Consider the following 18,393-nt stretch of genomic DNA (forward strand, 5'->3'; position numbering starts at 1 on the left):
CAGGTACTATGACTTCCTGGAACTTCTATTTTGGTGCCGGGCTAAAAACTGGAAGTATCAGAGCATCCTAGGAGCCGATGGGTGGGGGGAGGGGCATGTATACTTTCCTTGCCCCTAGTGGTTTCTGGTCCGTGATGTTGGGAGATGCTGGATTGTTGGGAAGAGGGCAGTGGTCTTAACCCTGTGCCTCTCCAGTTGATGCAGAGGGGGCCTAAACTTTTTTTAAACCATTTTGTGCTCTTCTTCATCAGTTCTGTGGATGTAGATTTTTTGGAAGATTTTAAACATTTTTTTTTATTTCCCCCACAGAATGCTGGCAGCCCTCTGATTGGCTAAGAGGAGGATGTGTTCCGTAAAAAAAGAAATATAATTGGTTGGCAAAATAAATTATTTTTTTCCATAGATTGTAGGCATGCCGACTATTGGTAAAGAAAAGGGTGTGTCCGAAAAAGATGAATTAAGAATGGTGGGTTATAATGATGTATTTTTCCATATACAGGTGGCCCCCTACTTAAGGTCACCTGACTTACAGACGACCCCTAGTTACAGACGGACCCCTCTGCCCACTGTGACCTCTGGTGACCTCTCTGGATGTTACTATAGTCCCAGGCTGCAATGATCAGCTGTAAGGTGTCTGTAATGAAGCTTTATTGATAATCCTTGGTCTCATTACAGCAAAAAAATTTGAAATTTTTTTTTGCCTGGATCTACAATTATAAAATATACAGTTTCGACTTACATACTAATTCAACTTAAGAACAAACCTATGGACCCTATCTTGTATGTAACCCGGGGACTGCCTGTACTATCAGCAGGTTTCTGATTAAATTAAACATACATTGGTATTAAAGTAAATGAAAATAGATGGTTGAGAAAATGTTTTTTCCCATAGAATCCAGACAGGCCTCTGATTGGTTGAGGGGAGGGTGTGTTCTGTATATAGTAATATAATTGGTCAGTAAAAAGAGTCTATGAGAAAAAAACTATTGGCAGGTGTCTGGATAGGTCGATGATGAATATGTTGTGGCTATAAGCTATCGGTTAAATAAAACCAAGTGATCTGAGTGGTTGGTAAAATTTTTAATTAAAAAACTGACTTTTTTGAAGAGCAAGAAATATAATTGGATATTGGATACCATGTGGTTTTTACACAAAAATAACCAGGTTTTTTTTGAACAATTTAAAATTAAAAATACACAATATTAAAGGTTTTTATGCTGAAAATTAGTTTTTCAAAGTTTTTATTTAGTGATGACATAACGTGTACATTTTCATATACTTTATAGCAAATCCATTCAGGTCGGAGAAGCTTCTTCTGGGCTTGTCTCTGGCTGGCCACACCTCCATTGAATAGCATTTTTACATCACTCTCCGACGGAAACCCAATGGAAACTATAACAGAAAACTCCACCAGTTCAGACTTAGACTTTGGGTGTAAACTTTGCAAGTTTAGACCTATTCCCCGATCTGGGCTTCAGGATGTGAGAGCAGGGAATTTTAAGATTGGTGTCTAACTTGCCAGTCTTAATTCCTCCCTTTGTATTGGGCGTGTAAAGTAGGAAGGTTTCGATCCGGATAGCAGTGAAGACTTCCAAGGGGTCCACTCAGTAGTTGGGAGATTTTAATGGAGTCATTGCCATCAACTCTGAGTAGACGATTAGTACATGCTTCTAGAATTGTCCACACGCCATCTGGTAACTCACACATTTATTCCAATTTCTAACACGCCCCACTATATGGGGTGTTAATCAGGACAGTGTCACGAAAAACTGGATGGATGATGGTCATGACGCTAGTGTTTTAAAGTACTTCAAGTATCATGGGTTCTTAAAGGAGATTACTCACTTAAAAGACTCGTTTAAATTATCTTATAATCTTTCTGTTGTATTTTTTTGCTTTTCTGGAAAATTTTGGAGGCAACCACCATGTCAAATTTTTCCTCTCCCTGAGAGTTGTCTCTTATCTTCCCTAAAGAAAAACAAAACTTTTTAATAATATGTGTTGAGTTTTAGAGTTAAAATTGGGTGACAACCCCATGGCGGCAGTCATACTGGGGGTCACCCATCCTTCACAGAGACATATTGACTGAATAGAAATTTTAACAACTGTGAAAATAACTTAAAGTGTTATGAATTACTGGTTCTAGTGACGTCTTAAATTGTTGGTGCGATATCTCTTTAAAAGGAGGTCCAGGAATATTCATTGATGGACCATGGATAAAAAAACCCCCACAAAACACCAAAATTTATGCAAAAGACTACAAAAAAAACTTAAAGTTAAAACCTTCTTTATTGCTCTTCCATATTACTGCATAGTGTCTTATGGATTATGTCAGATTGTGAAAGTTCTTATTGTATCTATACATCATCTTCAATATAAACCCCGTCCCAGTGTACAATAAACCCAGACTAACTCATAGATCAAGTCTTAACCACTTTGGAAAAATTCTAAAATATATTTTGGTCCCATTTGCAGCCCTTTATGTTACATAACGACTTCTAGATTTCCTGACATCTAAACTACTCATCTACGAGCCTTACAATCATTGTACGTGCTACTTGTAGGAGGGGAAGTCAAGTCATGAAAACCTTCAGGTAAAAATTGTTCTTAAAGGTTCCTCACTTCTTGATCTTCATAGATCTACCAGGTCTCAACTTGACTCCACCTTTTCATTCGAGACCAACCATCTTTTTAAAACAAGGCCTCAATTTGGTTCCGACTTTTCAACCAAGGCCACAGTTTGGTGCAAACTAAGCCCTCACTTTAAGTGCCACCTTATCAACTAAGGCCCAAGTTAAGGTCCCCATTGTCAACTATGGTCCAAGCTTTGAGACCAAGGCCCAGCCTTAGCTTCAAAATTTCAATTTGGCTTCAACCTTTCAATGAGATCAACATCTTGGAACTACGTTTTCAACCAAAACTCAACCTTTGGATCTTTCATTCCATTCCAGAGCCATGTCCATTTCAAATGAAGGCCCACCATGGTCCAACCTTTCCAACCTAGGCTATACATTGGCTCCACCTTTAAAACCCAGGGCCATAGCTTACTTCTACCTTTTTAACCAAAGCTCACTCTTGGTTCCTTCTTTGAACCCAAGTTCTCAAAATTTTAACCAAGGCACAGCATTGGCTCCAGTTTTGACTCAACTCTTTCAATTAGAGCCCCACTCTGCCAATACGGATTTCAACCAATGCTATACCTCAAGCTCCATTTTTAAAACCTAGCATTCACTTTGGCACAACCTTTTGATCCAAGGCAAAGCCTTAGCTCTAACGTTTAAGGGCCAATAATTGGTGCTTGTTTTTTAACCAAAACTCACCCATAGCTTCTCGTTTAAAACCAAATCATTATTAACAAGGCCCAGCCTTGGCTCCAGCTTTTGGCTTCACTCCCTTTTCAACCAATGTTACAAATTGGCTCTACCTGTTCAACCAATGATACAACTTGTCTCCCACCAATACACAACTTTTGGCTCCATCCAAATTTGTCACCAACTCATTAACCAAGGTTCCTGTTTTGGCAGTAATTAAGTTTTCTATGCATCTGCCGTACATCTACAAAAATAATCTCCCATTTTAAAATTCTATATACTTAATCTTGAGATGGACGAAAAAGCTTATAATTCGTTCTATAGAACTTGTCCGCGATGGCCACTATCTGGCCTCATCTTTATGAAGACATCATCAGTAGTCAACTACATAAAGTTCATCTTGTAGTATCCAGTCCTGTGGAGGCATCCAGCAGCCAAAATTTATACTTTTCCCCTTGACCCTTCGAACAATGAAGGAGGGGACATTGGAAGACAATCATTTAGTGGTAAACAAAGTGACTGATGTCCTGGAGATTCATGAGAGAGCTAACGTTGTCCATGTCAGTGAGACAAATGAGGAGACTCTATGGCTGTCATTATTAAACGACTGATCTCATCCAGCTTCCTGTCCAGTTGGTCGATCCTTTTCTCTAGATCTTGGTGTGAGGAGTTAAGGTTGCAGTCAAGTTCAGTCATGATCATCTGCATCTGAAGAACATTGGACATCATTGATGGACACCATTGAAAGCAATTACTATATAGACACTACAGCCAACCCATCTGCACTCATACTCAACAACTTCTACGTACTTTGGAAATGTCCACCATTGAATTGACCTGATCCTTCAGGTTTTTGTGCTTAATCCTTCTGCGACGGAATCTGCAGAAAAAAGAAAAGTATAAGTCTTACACAGGAAAGATGCATGTTGTCTGCAGTTAGACTCTGTTCGTTTCGGGAGGTGAAGTTAGAGTTAGTACTACGTTATCAGTAATGGACAATGAAGGTCATGGAATGGGTCAGGTTCTCTTTCAAGGCACATGTAGATGATCCAATTTCGAAAAGTGATGACTGGATGCCTAGGTAATAAGTTTGTAAATTTCGGACTTACATGTGAATAGCTCCGAGCAACTCCCGCTGGTGCAGTCGGATCTTGGACATATCCCCCTGCTTAGTGTGTCTGTGGAGCAGCCAAGCCTCTCCCAGTACGTTTGCTGCTGCACATTTGATCTATAAAGGCAAAAAGCACAAAAAACCTAATTAAAAAAAACAAACAGTGTAACACATTGGAGAGGGAAACATAGCCTCTTTCCCAACCCTAAAGGGTGTCATCAGCATGACAACGGTCCACCGTGACTGAAGCCTCCTGTGATATTAACTGAATTCTATTACCACTGAACAAGACATACCAGCATCTTAGACCACCACCGATACTACGAAAGTCATTGTTGTCCACCAGGAGTATCGTATGGACTGTCCCCGAAGTTGTGGGCATGTCTTGACATGACGCTAGGCATGTGAAAAGTCTTCTAAGTTAGATGGTGCCATTCTGTTTGAAGGCAGGACCAGGCTAGTCCATGGTTGTTGGGTGAGGTAGAGATCGAGAGCACGATTGGTGGTGGTAAGGGTGGATCCCTCCACGTCACCCTGCCTTCATTGTGTGACCACCACAGCCACCTATGGGACCTCGAAAGGTGGATGTGGTCTTCATGGAAGAGATGGAAGAAAGAGACTGTTCTCATGCGAATTGGGTTATAACCACAATTGGGAGCCCCTTCTCAAACTTTTCTTTAAGTTGGTGGTATGCTTCAATCTGGAGGCGGGACCAGCTGGGTCAATGGTTAATCCAGGGTGTGGGACCTAAAGTGACATTTTTTTTTCGGACTGTTGGTAAAGATGGATGTGACATATGTAGAAGATGATGGAAGACGGTTAACAGCCATCTCCCTTTACTGGTGGAAGTGTGCAGATGCTTTCAGGTCTCGAGTGTCATAGATGTTGTCCCTCACAAGGACTTTTCAAGGGCCAGGCTCTTCAGAGGTCAGATCTGTAGGTCTACCCCCTCCCCCAGCTGATCCATGTGACGGTCCCCGATGGTCTCCATTGTTCTTTGGCCACAACGCGATTCATAAATGTCTCTCTTCCTGCATGGAAATCTTTATTGTTTCCTGTCAGGAAGCTAAAGTCTTGTGACCCAACTATAATAAGAATGTGAAGGTCCCGCCCTCCGCGTCACCCTACATGCATTGTGTGACCACCACAGCCACCTATGGGACCTCGAAAGATTTGGAGATGGATAAAAGCCTCAGTAGACTGTATTAATAGCCTAGCCGGGCCCTTATCAGAAGGTCACACTGTCCGGGCCCTGCCGTGCCGTAACTTCAGTTTCCTTGACACTGACATGTACTTTGTTGGTACCGTACAGCGCCCAACATGAGGACATGACCGGCAGGGTAGACGACAAGTCACGAATATAGTTGTATTTATTATTAGAGCTGGATGGTACAATGGTGTCATGGCACCTGCCCGGAAGAAACCAGTGGGCAATATGTATCAGAGTATTAAGGGGTCATGTTGGCCGAAGCGTTAGGTGCCAGGATCTCTAGCATTCAATATGGCATCGTCCACTTGTGTGGGCACTAGGTGGTACTTTTGATCTGGGCGCTGTACGGTATGTCTAATCTGGACACCAGTTAATAAAATTAATCTGGGCATCCCCTATATAGAGTACGGTATAATTACTCTGGGTGCTCTATGGTACTATCTGGGCACTGTACAGTGATATTGATCTGGGCACTCTATGGTATGATTGATCCAGGTACTGTATGGTCCAATGGATCTTGGCACTGTATGGCACAGTTGATCTAGGCATTGTATAGTATGGGAACTGTATGGTATGATTAATCCATCTGATCTATCTGTGCACCGTATCATACTATTAATCTGGGCACTGTATGGCATGATTATTCTTGGCGCTGTGTGGTATGAGTATTCTGGGCGCTGTGTGGTATGATTATTATGGGCACTGTGTGGTATGATTATTAGGGGCGCTGTGTGGTATGAGTATTATGGGCACTGGTTGGTACGATTATTATGGGCGCTGTGTGGTACGATTATTATGGGCGCTGTGTGGTACGATTATTCTGGTCGCTGTGTGGTATGATTATTAGGGCACTGTGTGGTATGATTATTCTGGGCACTGTGTGGTATGATTATTAGGGCACTGTGTGGTATGATTATTCTGGGCGCTGTGTGGTATGATTATTCTGGGCGCTGTGTGGTATGATTATTCTGGGCACTGTGTGGTATGATTATTCTGGGCACTGTATGGCATGATTATTCTGGGCACTGTGTGGTATGAGTATTCTGGGCACTGTGTGGTATGATTATTCTGGGCGCTGTGTGGTATGATTATTCTGGGCGCTGTTTGGTATGATTACTCTGGGCACTGTGGGGTATGATTATTCTGGGCGCTGTGGGGTATGATTATTCTGGGCGCTGTGTGGTATGATTATTCTGGGCGCTGAGTGGTATGAATATTATGGGCGCTGTGTGGTATGATTATTCTGGGCGCTGTGTGGTATGATTATTCTGGGCGCTGTGTGGTATGATTATTAGGGGCGCTGTGTGGTGTGAGTACTATGGGCACTGGTTGGTATGATTATTCTGGGCGCTGTATGGTACGATTATTAGGGGCGCTGTATGGTACGATTATTAGGGGCGGTGTGTGGTACGATTATTATGGGCGCTGTGTGGTATGATTCTTCTGGTCGCTGTGTGGTATGATTATTAGGGCGCTGTGTGGTATGATTATTCTGGGCGCTGTGGGGTATGATTATTCTGGGCTCTGTGTGGTATGATTATTCTGGGCGCTGAGTGGTATGAATATTATGGGCGCTGTGTGGTATGATTATTCTGGGCGCTGTGTGGTATGATTATTAGGGGCGCTGTTTGTATGGCATGATTATTATGGGCACTGTGTGGTATGATTATTAGGGGCGCTTTGTGGTATGAGTATTATGGGCACTGGTTGGTATGATTATTCTGGGCGCTGAGTGGTATGATTATTAGGGGCACTGTGTGGTATGATTATTCTAGGCGCTGAGTGGTATGAATATTATGGGCGCTGTGTGGTATGATTATTCTGGGCGCTGTGTGGTATGATTATTCTGGGCGCTGTGTGGTATGATTATTCTGGGCGCTGTGTGGTATGATTATTCTGGGCGCTGTGTGGTATGATTATTAGGGGCGCTGTGTGGTGTGAGTACTATGGGCACTGGTTGGTATGATTATTCTGGGCGCTGTATGGTACGATTATTAGGGGCACTGTGTGGTATGATTATTCTAGGCGCTGAGTGGTATGAATATTATGGGCGCTGTGTGGTATGATTATTCTGGGCGCTGTGTGGTATGATTATTCTGGGCGCTGTGTGGTATGATTGTTAGGGGCGCTGTGTGCTGTGAGTACTATGGGCACTGGTTGGTATGATTATTCTGGGCGCTGTATGGTACGATTATTAGGGGCACTGTATGGTACGATTATTAGGGGCGGTGTGTGGTACGATTATTATGGGCGCTGTGGGGTATGATTATTCTGGTCGCTGTGTGGTATGATTATTAGGGCGCTGTGTGGTATGATTATTAGGGGCGATGTGTGGTATGATTTTTATGGGCGCTGTGTGGCATGATTATTCTGGGCGCTGTATGGTATGATTATTAGGGGCGCTGTGTGGTATGATTATTATGGGCACTGTGTGGTATGATTATTATGGGCGCTGTGTGGTCTGATTACTATGGGCGCTGTGTGGTATGATTATTAGGGGCGCTGTTTGTATGGCATGATTATTAGGGGCGCTGTGTGGTGCTGGTATTGCTGTTTTGTGCCCTCTCCGGGAGTATGATTATTATGGGCGCTGTGTGGTATGATTATTATGAGCACTGTATGGTATGATTATTATGGGCACTGTGTGGTATGATTATTAGGGGCGCTTTGTGGTATGAGTATTATGGGCACTGGTTGGTATGATTATTCTGGGCGCTGTATGGTATGATTATTGGGGGCGCTGTGTGGTATGATTTTTATGGGCGCTGTGTGGTATGATTATTATGGGCGCTGTGTGGTATGATTATTAGGGCGCTGTGTGGTATGATTATTAGGGGCACTGTGTGGTATGAGTATTATGGGCACTGTGTGGTATGATTATTATGGGCACTGTGTGGTATAATTATTAGGGGCGCTGTGTGGTATGATTACTATGGGCACTGTGTGGTATGATTATTCTGGGCGCTGTGTTTTATGATTATTCTGGGCGCTGTGTGGTCTGATTACTATGGGCGCTGTTTGTGTGGTATGAGTGTTATGGGCACTGTGTGGTATGAGTGTTATGGGCACTGTGTGGTATGATTATTATGGGCACTGTGTGGTATGATTATTAGGGGCGCTGTGTGGTATGATTACTATGGGCACTGTGTGGTATGATTACTATGGGCGCTGTGTGGTATGATTATTAGGGCGCTGTGTGGTATGATTATTAGGGGCACTGTGTGGTATGAGTGTTATGGGCACTGTGTGGTATGATTATTATGGGCACTGTGTGGTATGATTATTAGGGGCGCTGTGTGGTATGATTATTAGGGGCGCTGTGTGGTATGATTATTAGGGGCACTGTGTGGTATGAGTGTTATGGGCACTGTGTGGTATGATTATTATGGGCGCTGTGTGGTATAATTATTATGGGCGCTGTGTGGTATGATTATTAGGGGCGCTGTGTGGTATGATTATTATGGGCGCTGTGTGGTATGATTATTAGGGGCACTGTGTGGTCTGATTACTATGGGCACTGTTTGTGTGTTATGATTATTAGGGGCGCTGTGTGGTGCTGCTGTTTTGTGCCCTCTCCGGGAGTATGATTATTATGGGCGCTGTGTGGTATGATTATTAGGGGCGCTGTGTGGTATGATTATTATGGGCGCTGTGTGGTATGATTATTAGGGGCACTGTGTGGTCTGATTACTATGGGCGCTGTTTGTGTGTTATGATTATTAGGGGCGCTGTGTGGTGCTGGTGCTGCTGTTTTGTGCCCTCTCCGGGGGTGTTGGAATTATTTATAGATGACATTTCATCTTTTTGCTGTTCCTTATTCCTTCCAGTTACGCGTCCTGGGAAAATTCCTTGGGATTGTTGGCCGTCAGTGCATGTGATATGTGTGTGCTGTTGTATCACAGGATAACGCCACTTACTGTAAGTAATGAGTATTCCCATGATGCATTGCGGCTTATTTACAGCACAGGTGGAGCAGAACCTGCTGGCAGATGACCCGACTATTGTATTGAGTGCGGCTGATGGCTCCCGCGGGCTCCAGGAGCGGATCTAGATTGTTAGATAATACCGCCACATCCAGGCTGTTGTGTAATGGTCGCTATAATAACGGAGAATTCATGGTAATGAGGCCAAGCTCAGATTTACAGTCAAAAGTTTTCCTTCCTACGACTACTTCTTGTAAGAACAGTGCAAACCCTGTCCAGATGTCCAAAAACCTGAAATGTTATTAAAACCAGCGCCGTGCCAGTACACAGGCTGCAGATGGTACTGCAGGTCAGGACCATTCACATAAATTGAGGTAACCTGCAATGCCAATATCCACCTGTGGACCAGGGTGGCGCTGTTTTAGAAAAAAATCATCAAAAGAAAATCCCATTCGACTCAAGGGGGCAGATTTGTCGATCACTGGCACCAACGCATGTTGTTGACTTTGCCCCTCGGACATATTGGCCACTCAAGACTTTAGATATATCTGGCAAGGTGGGTGCGCTATTGTGTGCCCGGAACAATTCTACGGCAAATCCTGCCCGGCAATCCTGACTATAGCCTGGTCCTGGCGCCGGATATAACTAGTGTGCAGCATCGGAGTCCCCCTCCCCCCCCCCCCCCGGGATAGAGGGGGAAATAGTCATAATTTCCAGCTGTATTCGGACATATATAGGGCCAGCAGGGGGCACTGTGTCAAAACTAGTCGTTGGGCGGTCAGAAGGGAGGTCCACCAGGACCTGGGTTATTTATACTTTGAGTATGGGGTCCCCTGACATGGACCACATGATGAAAACAGAAAATATACCCCTTCCCAGGGCAGTATGTACAGTCACCCCCCCCCCCCCCCTTGTGCAGCACTTACCTGCTTCGTGTAGCGGATGTCCATCATGAAGTTATGGACGTGCTTCTCCGCCTTCGTAAATTCCAGTTTCTGAGCAGCTACAGCGACGATCAACGCCGTGCACCCGACCCCCTGGAATAGAGGTAGAAGGTGAGACCCTTCTACTGCCATAATTGTGTCATGTAAATAGCTAGGAACATCCATGGAAAGAGTCTCACCATAACCCCAGTGAAGAGGCAAATCATCTTCCCGCACACAGTCTGAGGCACCATATCCCCATATCCGATAGTGAGGAAAGTGATCGGAATCAACCACATGGCACTGCTCAGGTTACTCATCCCCTGAGCGTCTCTGAGGAAACAGAAAGAGCTACTATAATACTGCCCCCTATGTACAAGAATATAACTACTATAATACTGCCCTCTATGTACAAGAATATAACTACTATAATACTGCCCTTATGTACAAGAATATAACTACTATAATACTGCCCCCTATGTACAAGAATATAACTACTATAATACTGCCCTCTATGTACAGGAATATAACTACTATAATACTGCACCCTACGTACAAGAATATAACTACTATAATACTGCCCCCTATATACAAGAATATAACTACTATAATACTGCCCCCTATGTACAGGAATATAACTACTATAATACTGCCCCTATGTACAGGAATATAACTACTATAATACTGCCCCCTATGTACAAGAATATAACTACTATAATACTGCCCCTATGTACAGGAATATAACTACTATAATACTGCCCCCTATGTACAGGAATATAACTACTATAATACTGCCCCCTATGTACAGGAATATAACTACTACAATACTGCCTCCTATGTACAAGAATATAACTACTATAATACTGCCCCCTATGTACAGGAATATAACTACTATAATACTGCCCCCTATGTACAAGAATATAACTACTATAATACTGCCCCCTATGTACAGGAATATAACTACTATAATACTGCCCCCTATGTACAAGAATATAACTACTATAATACTGCCCCCTATGTACAAGAATATAACTACTATAATACTGCCCCCTATGTACAAGAATATAACTACTATAATACTGCCCCCTATGTACAGGAATATAACTACTATAATACTGCCCCCTATGTACAAGAATATAACTACTATAATACTGCCCCCTATGTACAAGAATATAACTACTATAATACTGCCCCCTATGTACAAGAATATAACTACTATAATACTGCCCCCTATGTAAAGGGATATAACTACTATAATACTGCCCCCTTTGTACAAGAATATAACTACTATAATACTGCCCCCTATGTACAGGAATATTACTACTATAATACTGCCCCCTATGTACAGGAATATTACTACTATAATACTGCCCCCTATGTACAAGAATATAACTACTATAATACTGCCCCCTATGTACAAGAATATAACTACTATAATACTGCCCCCTATGTACAAGAATATAACTACTATAATACTGCATCCTATGTACAAGAATATAACTACTACAATACTGCATCCTATGTACAAGAATATAACTACTATAATACTGCCCCCTATGTACAAGAATATAACTACTATAATACTGCCCCCTATGTACAAGAATATAACTACTATAATACTGCCCCCTATGTAAAGGGATATAACTACTATAATACTGCCCCCTTTGTACAAGAATATAACTACTATAATACTGCCCCCTATGTACAGGAATATTACTACTATAATACTGCCCCCTATGTACAAGAATATAACTACTATAATACTGCCCCCTATGTACAAGAATATAACTACTATAATACTGCCCCCTATGTACAGGAATATAACTACTATAATACTGCCCCCTATGTACAGGAATATAACTACTATAATACTGCCCCCTATGTACAAGAATATAACTACTATAATACTGCCCCCTATGTACAAGAATATAACTACTATAATACTGCATCCTATGTACAAGAATATAACTACTATAATACTGCATCCTATGTACAAGAATATAACTACTATAATACTGCCCCCTATGTACAAGAATATAACTACTATAATACTGCCCCCTATGTACAGGAATATAACTACTATAATACTGCCCCCTATGTACAAGAATATAACTACTATAATACTGCCGCCTATGTACAAGAATATAACTACTATAATACTGCCCCCTATGTACAAGAATATAACTACTATAATACTGCATCCTATGTACAAGAATATAACTACTACAATACTGCATCCTATGTACAAGAATATAACTACTATAATACTGCCCCCTATGTACAAGAATATAACTACTATAATACTGCCCCCTATGTACAAGAATATAACTACTATAATACTGCCCCCTATGTAAAGGGATATAACTACTATAATACTGCCCCCTTTGTACAAGAATATAACTACTATAATACTGCCCCCTATGTACAGGAATATTACTACTATAATACTGCCCCCTATGTACAAGAATATAACTACTATAATACTGCCCCCTATGTACAAGAATATAACTACTATAATACTGCCCCCTATGTACAGGAATATAACTACTATAATACTGCCCCCTATGTACAAGAATATAACTACTATAATACTGCCTCCTATGTACAAGAATATAACTACTATAATACTGCCCCCTATGTACAAGAATATAACTACTATAATACTGCCCCCTATGTACAGGAATATAACTACTATAATACTGCCCCCTATGTACAAGAATATAACTACTATAATACTGCCCCCTATGTACAGGAATATAACTACTATAATACTGCCCCCTATGTACAAGAATATAACTACTATAATACTGCCCCCTATGTACAAGAATATAACTACTATAATACTGCCCCCTATGTACAAGAATATAACTACTATAATACTGCCCCCTATGTACAGGAATATAACTACTATAATACTGCCCCCTATGTACAGGAATATAACTACTATAATACTGCCCCCTATGTACAGGAATATAACTACTATAATACTGCCTCCTATGTACAAGAATATAACTACTATAATACTGCCCCTATGTACAGGGATATAACTACTATAATACTGCCCGCTATCTACAAGAATATAACTACTATAATACTACCCCCTATGTACAAGAATATAACTGCTATAATACTGCCCCCTATGTACAGGAATATAACTACTATTATACTGCCCCCTATGTACAAGAATATAACTACTATAACACTGCCCCCTATGTACAGGAATATAACTACTATAATACTGCCCCCTATGTACAAGAATATAACTACTATAACACTGCCCCCTATGTACAAGAATATAACTACTATAACACTGCCCCCTATGTACAAGAATATAACTACTATAACACTGCCCCCTATGTACAAGAATATAACTACTATAACACTGCCCCCTATGTACAAGAATATAACTTCTATAATACTGCCCCCTATGTACAAGAATATAACTACTATAACACTGCCCCCTATGTACAAGAATATAACTACTATAATACTGCCCCCTATGTACAAGAATATAACTACTATAATACTGCCCCCTATGTACAAGAATATAACTACTATAACACTGCCCCCTATGTACAAGAATATAACTACTATAATACTGCCCCTATGTACAGGAATATAACTACTATAATACTGCCCCCTATGTACAAGAATATAACTACTATAACACTGCCCCCTATGTACAAGAATATAACTACTATAATACTGCCCCCTATGTACAAGAATATAACTACTATAATACTGCCCCCTATGTACAGGAATATAACTACTATAATACTGCCCCCTATGTACAGGAATATAACTACTATAATACTGCCCCCTATGTACAAGAATATAACTACTATAATACTGCCCCCTATGTACAAGAATATAACTACTATAATACTGCCCCCTTGCTGAGAGGTTGTGTGCAGTGTGAGCTCCTGAGGTCTCCTCATGTCTGGAGCTAGCCCAGGGTGGGGCCACCCTGGGTGGGGATCTTCCCCATGCAAGGCCCAGGCTCCAAGGCCTTCTCTGGGAAATAACTCCCAGACACCCAAACCAATGGATGAAAATCCAAAAGTCTCCAGTGCAGTAAGTCATGTCAGCGGCTCCAGTTCAGCCAGAAATAGTGAAGATGTTGTGAAGAAAGCAGCAGCAGTAGTAAGTTCCAGTTTGGTGAAGTCACCTACCAGTGTGAATGTGCAGCAGAGGCCAGTGAGTGGGAACACAATGTCGGGTCATCCAGGACAGAGGAGCGAGCAGGTTGTGCAGGAGCAGAGGAAGCCTCCAGCCCCGGCCTCACCTGTGCCGTGTACACCTCCATCATCCAGGCAGAGGAGGCCTCCAGCCCCGGCCTCACCTGTGCCGTGTACACCTCCATCATCCAGGCAGAGGAAGCCTCCAGCCCCGGCCTCACCTGTGCCGTGTACACCTCCATCATCCAGGCAGAGGAGGCCTCCAGCCCCGGCCTCACCTGTGCCGTGTACACCTCCATCATCCAGGCAGAGGAAGCCTCCAGCCCAGGCCTCACCTGTGCCGTGTACACCTCCATCATCCAGGCAGAGGAGGCCTCCAGCCCCGGCCTCACCTGTGCCGTGTACACCTCCATCATCCAGGCAGAGGAAGCCTCCAGCCCAGGCCTCACCTGTGCCGTGTACACCTCCATCAGCCAGGCAGAGGAGGACATCTCTGGAGAAGCAGACCTTGCTGGAGAACCTGCAGCAGCCTGTGCTCATCCGCTCTGAGCGCACAAGGTATGGGAGTGGAGGCAGCAAGGCCGAGACCAAACTAGCAGGGAGGCCTCAGGCTGCCACAAGTGCTGCTACTGGACAGTGTCATCCCCCAGCAGTAAGAGCCGCAGCGCGCCAGAGCCCAACAGTGGCGCAGAGGCCCGGACCCAGCAGAGTGCCAGTACCTACCACCAGTAAGCAACCTGCAGCAACTCCATGTACAGCGGCTGAGCGTGCACCTGCAGCAACTCCCTATGCAGCGGCTGAGCGTGCACCTGCAGCACCTCCCTGTGCAGCGGCTGAGCGTGCACCTGCAGCAACTCCCTATGCAGCAGCTGAGCGTGCACCTGAGCTCCTCCTGGCTGATCAGATCCCAGCACTGGTAAAGAGACTGGGAAACCTGAAGGAACAAAAACTGCTGCTACAAAAAAACATTGACTGTGCCTACAAGCTGAAGGCAGCAAACCCGGAGAGACATGAGCTGTTAGACAAGAAGCTGACCACCCTGGCCAAGCAGCTCGCTGACAATGTCGCCCAGACTGAGGCTGTCCTGGAGCAGATGGGCCCCCTGGCAGAGACCTACAGGAACCAGGAGCGCTTCCAGGCCCAGAGACATCATGGAGGGGCATCTAATCCGGCAACTGAGACCAAGGGGAAACCTATACTCCAGCCTGCGACTTTCCCATACCAGCAAGGGGATCTCTACAAGAAAGATAAAGCCATGAAACAGCAACCACCCACAGCAGAAGCACCACAAGTCCCAGCAGCCTGCAATCAGCAGAAGGATCACAGCCGTCCCTCTGATGTTACCAGAGCAGAGCAAACACCGCATGTCCCAGCATTCAGCGTGCAACGTGGACATCTGCCTGATGGTAGCGGAGAACAAGCACCACAAGTCCCAGGTGACGGCTCACTGCAGCAGGACTGTGCACCTGATCCTGAAGGTAACGCTGTGGCATCTGAGCAGGATCATCAGGACTCTGCCGGGACTGATGGTACTGACATTGATGGGACTTCAGTGCCTGATACTGCTCATACATCAGTGTCTAATGCCTTTGCCCCTATTGTCTGTGATACTGCCGCCCCCAATGTCTGTGACACTGCTGCCCCCAATGTCTGTGATACTGCTGCCCCCAATGTCTGTGATACTGCCGCCCCCAATGTATGTGATACTGCCGCCCCCAATGTCTGTGACACTGCTGCCCCCAATGTCTGTGATACTGCTGCCCCCAATGTGTGTGATACTGCCGCCCCTAATGTCTGTGATACTGCCGCCCCTAATGTCTGTGATGCTGCTGCCCCCAATGTTGGTGATAATGCTGATTTATCTGCGTCTGTTCCTGTTACCAATGTTGATACCATTGTGTGTGATAATGTTCCAACAGGGGAAGCGCAGTCTGTGTGGGATGTTGCCATAGAGCAGGCAGAGCAGTGTATGGAGGCTGATGGTGGGGAGGGGGTAGTACAGTCTGATGCTCAGGACTTCCCCCCTCTAGTTGCTGAGGTAGCAGGGCCTCAGAGTGCAGGAGCCAAGCAGCCCCCGCAGCGCCCCCAGACACAGCAGGGTACGGGCCCTCACCAGTCTTCTTCTGGCAACGCCTGGAGCCGGGGTGCACCATCTTTTTCATCTGGCTCTCATTACACCGGTCAGGCGTTTAAAAGGAGGAATGTGGTGAGATTTAGGCACAGAGGGGCCAAGGAGGACCTACCTGACAGGCGGTTTGTGGTCAGATCACTATTGTGTGAACAAATGGGTTTCTCGCCAAGTGACATTTTGGCAGTAATTAACCTCCCCGACCGCCAGGGATATGATGTGAGCTTTAAGCTGATGTGCAACCAGGACCGGTTTTGGGCCATCTTCCCCAGGTTTAGAGATGCAGAGGGGTGGAATACTTTCAGCTTCAGCCCCATCTCTAAACTTGGTACAGTCACTGTCACAGTCATCTTCTGGAATGAGTCTGTTCCCCAGCAGGATATTGTCATCTGGCTCAAGAGGCACTGTGACCTCATGTCAGAGCTCACCAAGACCCGGGATGAGGACGGGATCTGGACAGGAGGGTGGAAGGTCCTGGTGAAATTAAGACAGTACAACAACATAACCCAGCATCTGCCCAACTCCTTCTTCATTGGCCGGGAGAAGGGAGTATGTTTCTATCCGGGTCAGCCCCGTAGATGCTTCAAATGTGGTAGAGTCGGTCACATCGCCAGTAATTGCTCTGTGGTCAAGTGCAGCCTGTGTGGGGATATCGGCCATGTGAGTGCGGACTGCCAGAACATCAGGTGTAACCTGTGCGGTGAGATCGGGCATGCCCACAGGGATTGTCCCAATGCCTGGCACAACATATGTAAGAGCTTCCCTGATGAAGACCTATTGGCAGGGGCAGATGACCTGGGGGAGGAGGAGGCATTGTTATTAGGGTCAGATCAGGCTACGCCAGAACCTCATCAGGTCCTAGAATCAAGTGATGCTATACCAACACCAGACCAGCCTCAGACCCAAACCACGGAGGGAGATATGGAAGTTGTCCAGCAGGTTGCACCACCCTCAGTGCTCATTCCCTCTCCAGCCACAACATCTGCTAATAAGAGGAGGAAAAAAGATAGGTCCACCCGGAAGCCTGAGGGTGAGTGGACCACAGTTCACAAGTCATCAAAGATCAGAGTGGACAGTGGAACAGACACGACCATGACTGTGAATAGATTCAGTGTCCTCTCAGAGTCAGACGCAGAGGAGGAGCTAGAGAAGGAATTACAGAGGATGGTGGCAGAGTATGATGAGGATCCCGATGGTGACCCCCCCTCAAAACGGAGACCCCATAGGGTGGGGCCAGAGTCTGAATCAGACATGGAGATGGGTGGTGAAGAGGAGGGATCTGATCCAGATTTATGATGATGGGGACACTCTCTCTGCTTCTTGTTATAGCTCTAATGGCGAACTTCAACCTGAAAATAATATCTAGCAATGTCAACAGCATTAGGGCAAGAAGGACAAGACACGCGGTGTATGAACATCTACATTATCTCGATGCCGATGTCTTTTTCCTACAGGAGACTCATCTTAATAGTCTTAGTTTGTTAAAAGAAGCAGAGAGAGAATGGCGCTCCGGGCCGTCCATCTGGTCACTGTCTGTGGAGCCATGTGCCGGGGTCTCCATACTGTTTAATACCCACGATGTCACCATTCACAGACTAACCGAGGTATC

General features: G+C 44.4%; 1 protein-coding gene across 1 annotated transcript in view; it reads right to left on the minus strand.

The window, feature by feature from the left end:
• Positions 1 to 1,088: 1,088 nt before the first annotated feature.
• Positions 1,089 to 18,393, minus strand: part of KCNN4 (potassium calcium-activated channel subfamily N member 4) — a 72,264-nt gene continuing 54,959 nt past the window's right edge. The window contains exons 4-8 of the mRNA XM_072154947.1: positions 10,679 to 10,811; positions 10,482 to 10,592; positions 4,421 to 4,539; positions 4,122 to 4,191; positions 1,089 to 4,019 (exon numbers count right to left, since the gene is read on the minus strand). Coding sequence (XP_072011048.1) covers positions 3,873 to 4,019; positions 4,122 to 4,191; positions 4,421 to 4,539; positions 10,482 to 10,592; positions 10,679 to 10,811 — 580 coding nt within the window. The 3' untranslated portion in view covers positions 1,089 to 3,872. The remainder of the gene's footprint in view (positions 4,020 to 4,121; positions 4,192 to 4,420; positions 4,540 to 10,481; positions 10,593 to 10,678; positions 10,812 to 18,393) is intronic.

Source organism: Engystomops pustulosus, chromosome 6 (assembly GCF_040894005.1).
Source record: "Engystomops pustulosus chromosome 6, aEngPut4.maternal, whole genome shotgun sequence".
Lineage (NCBI taxonomy): Eukaryota > Metazoa > Chordata > Amphibia > Anura > Leptodactylidae > Engystomops > Engystomops pustulosus.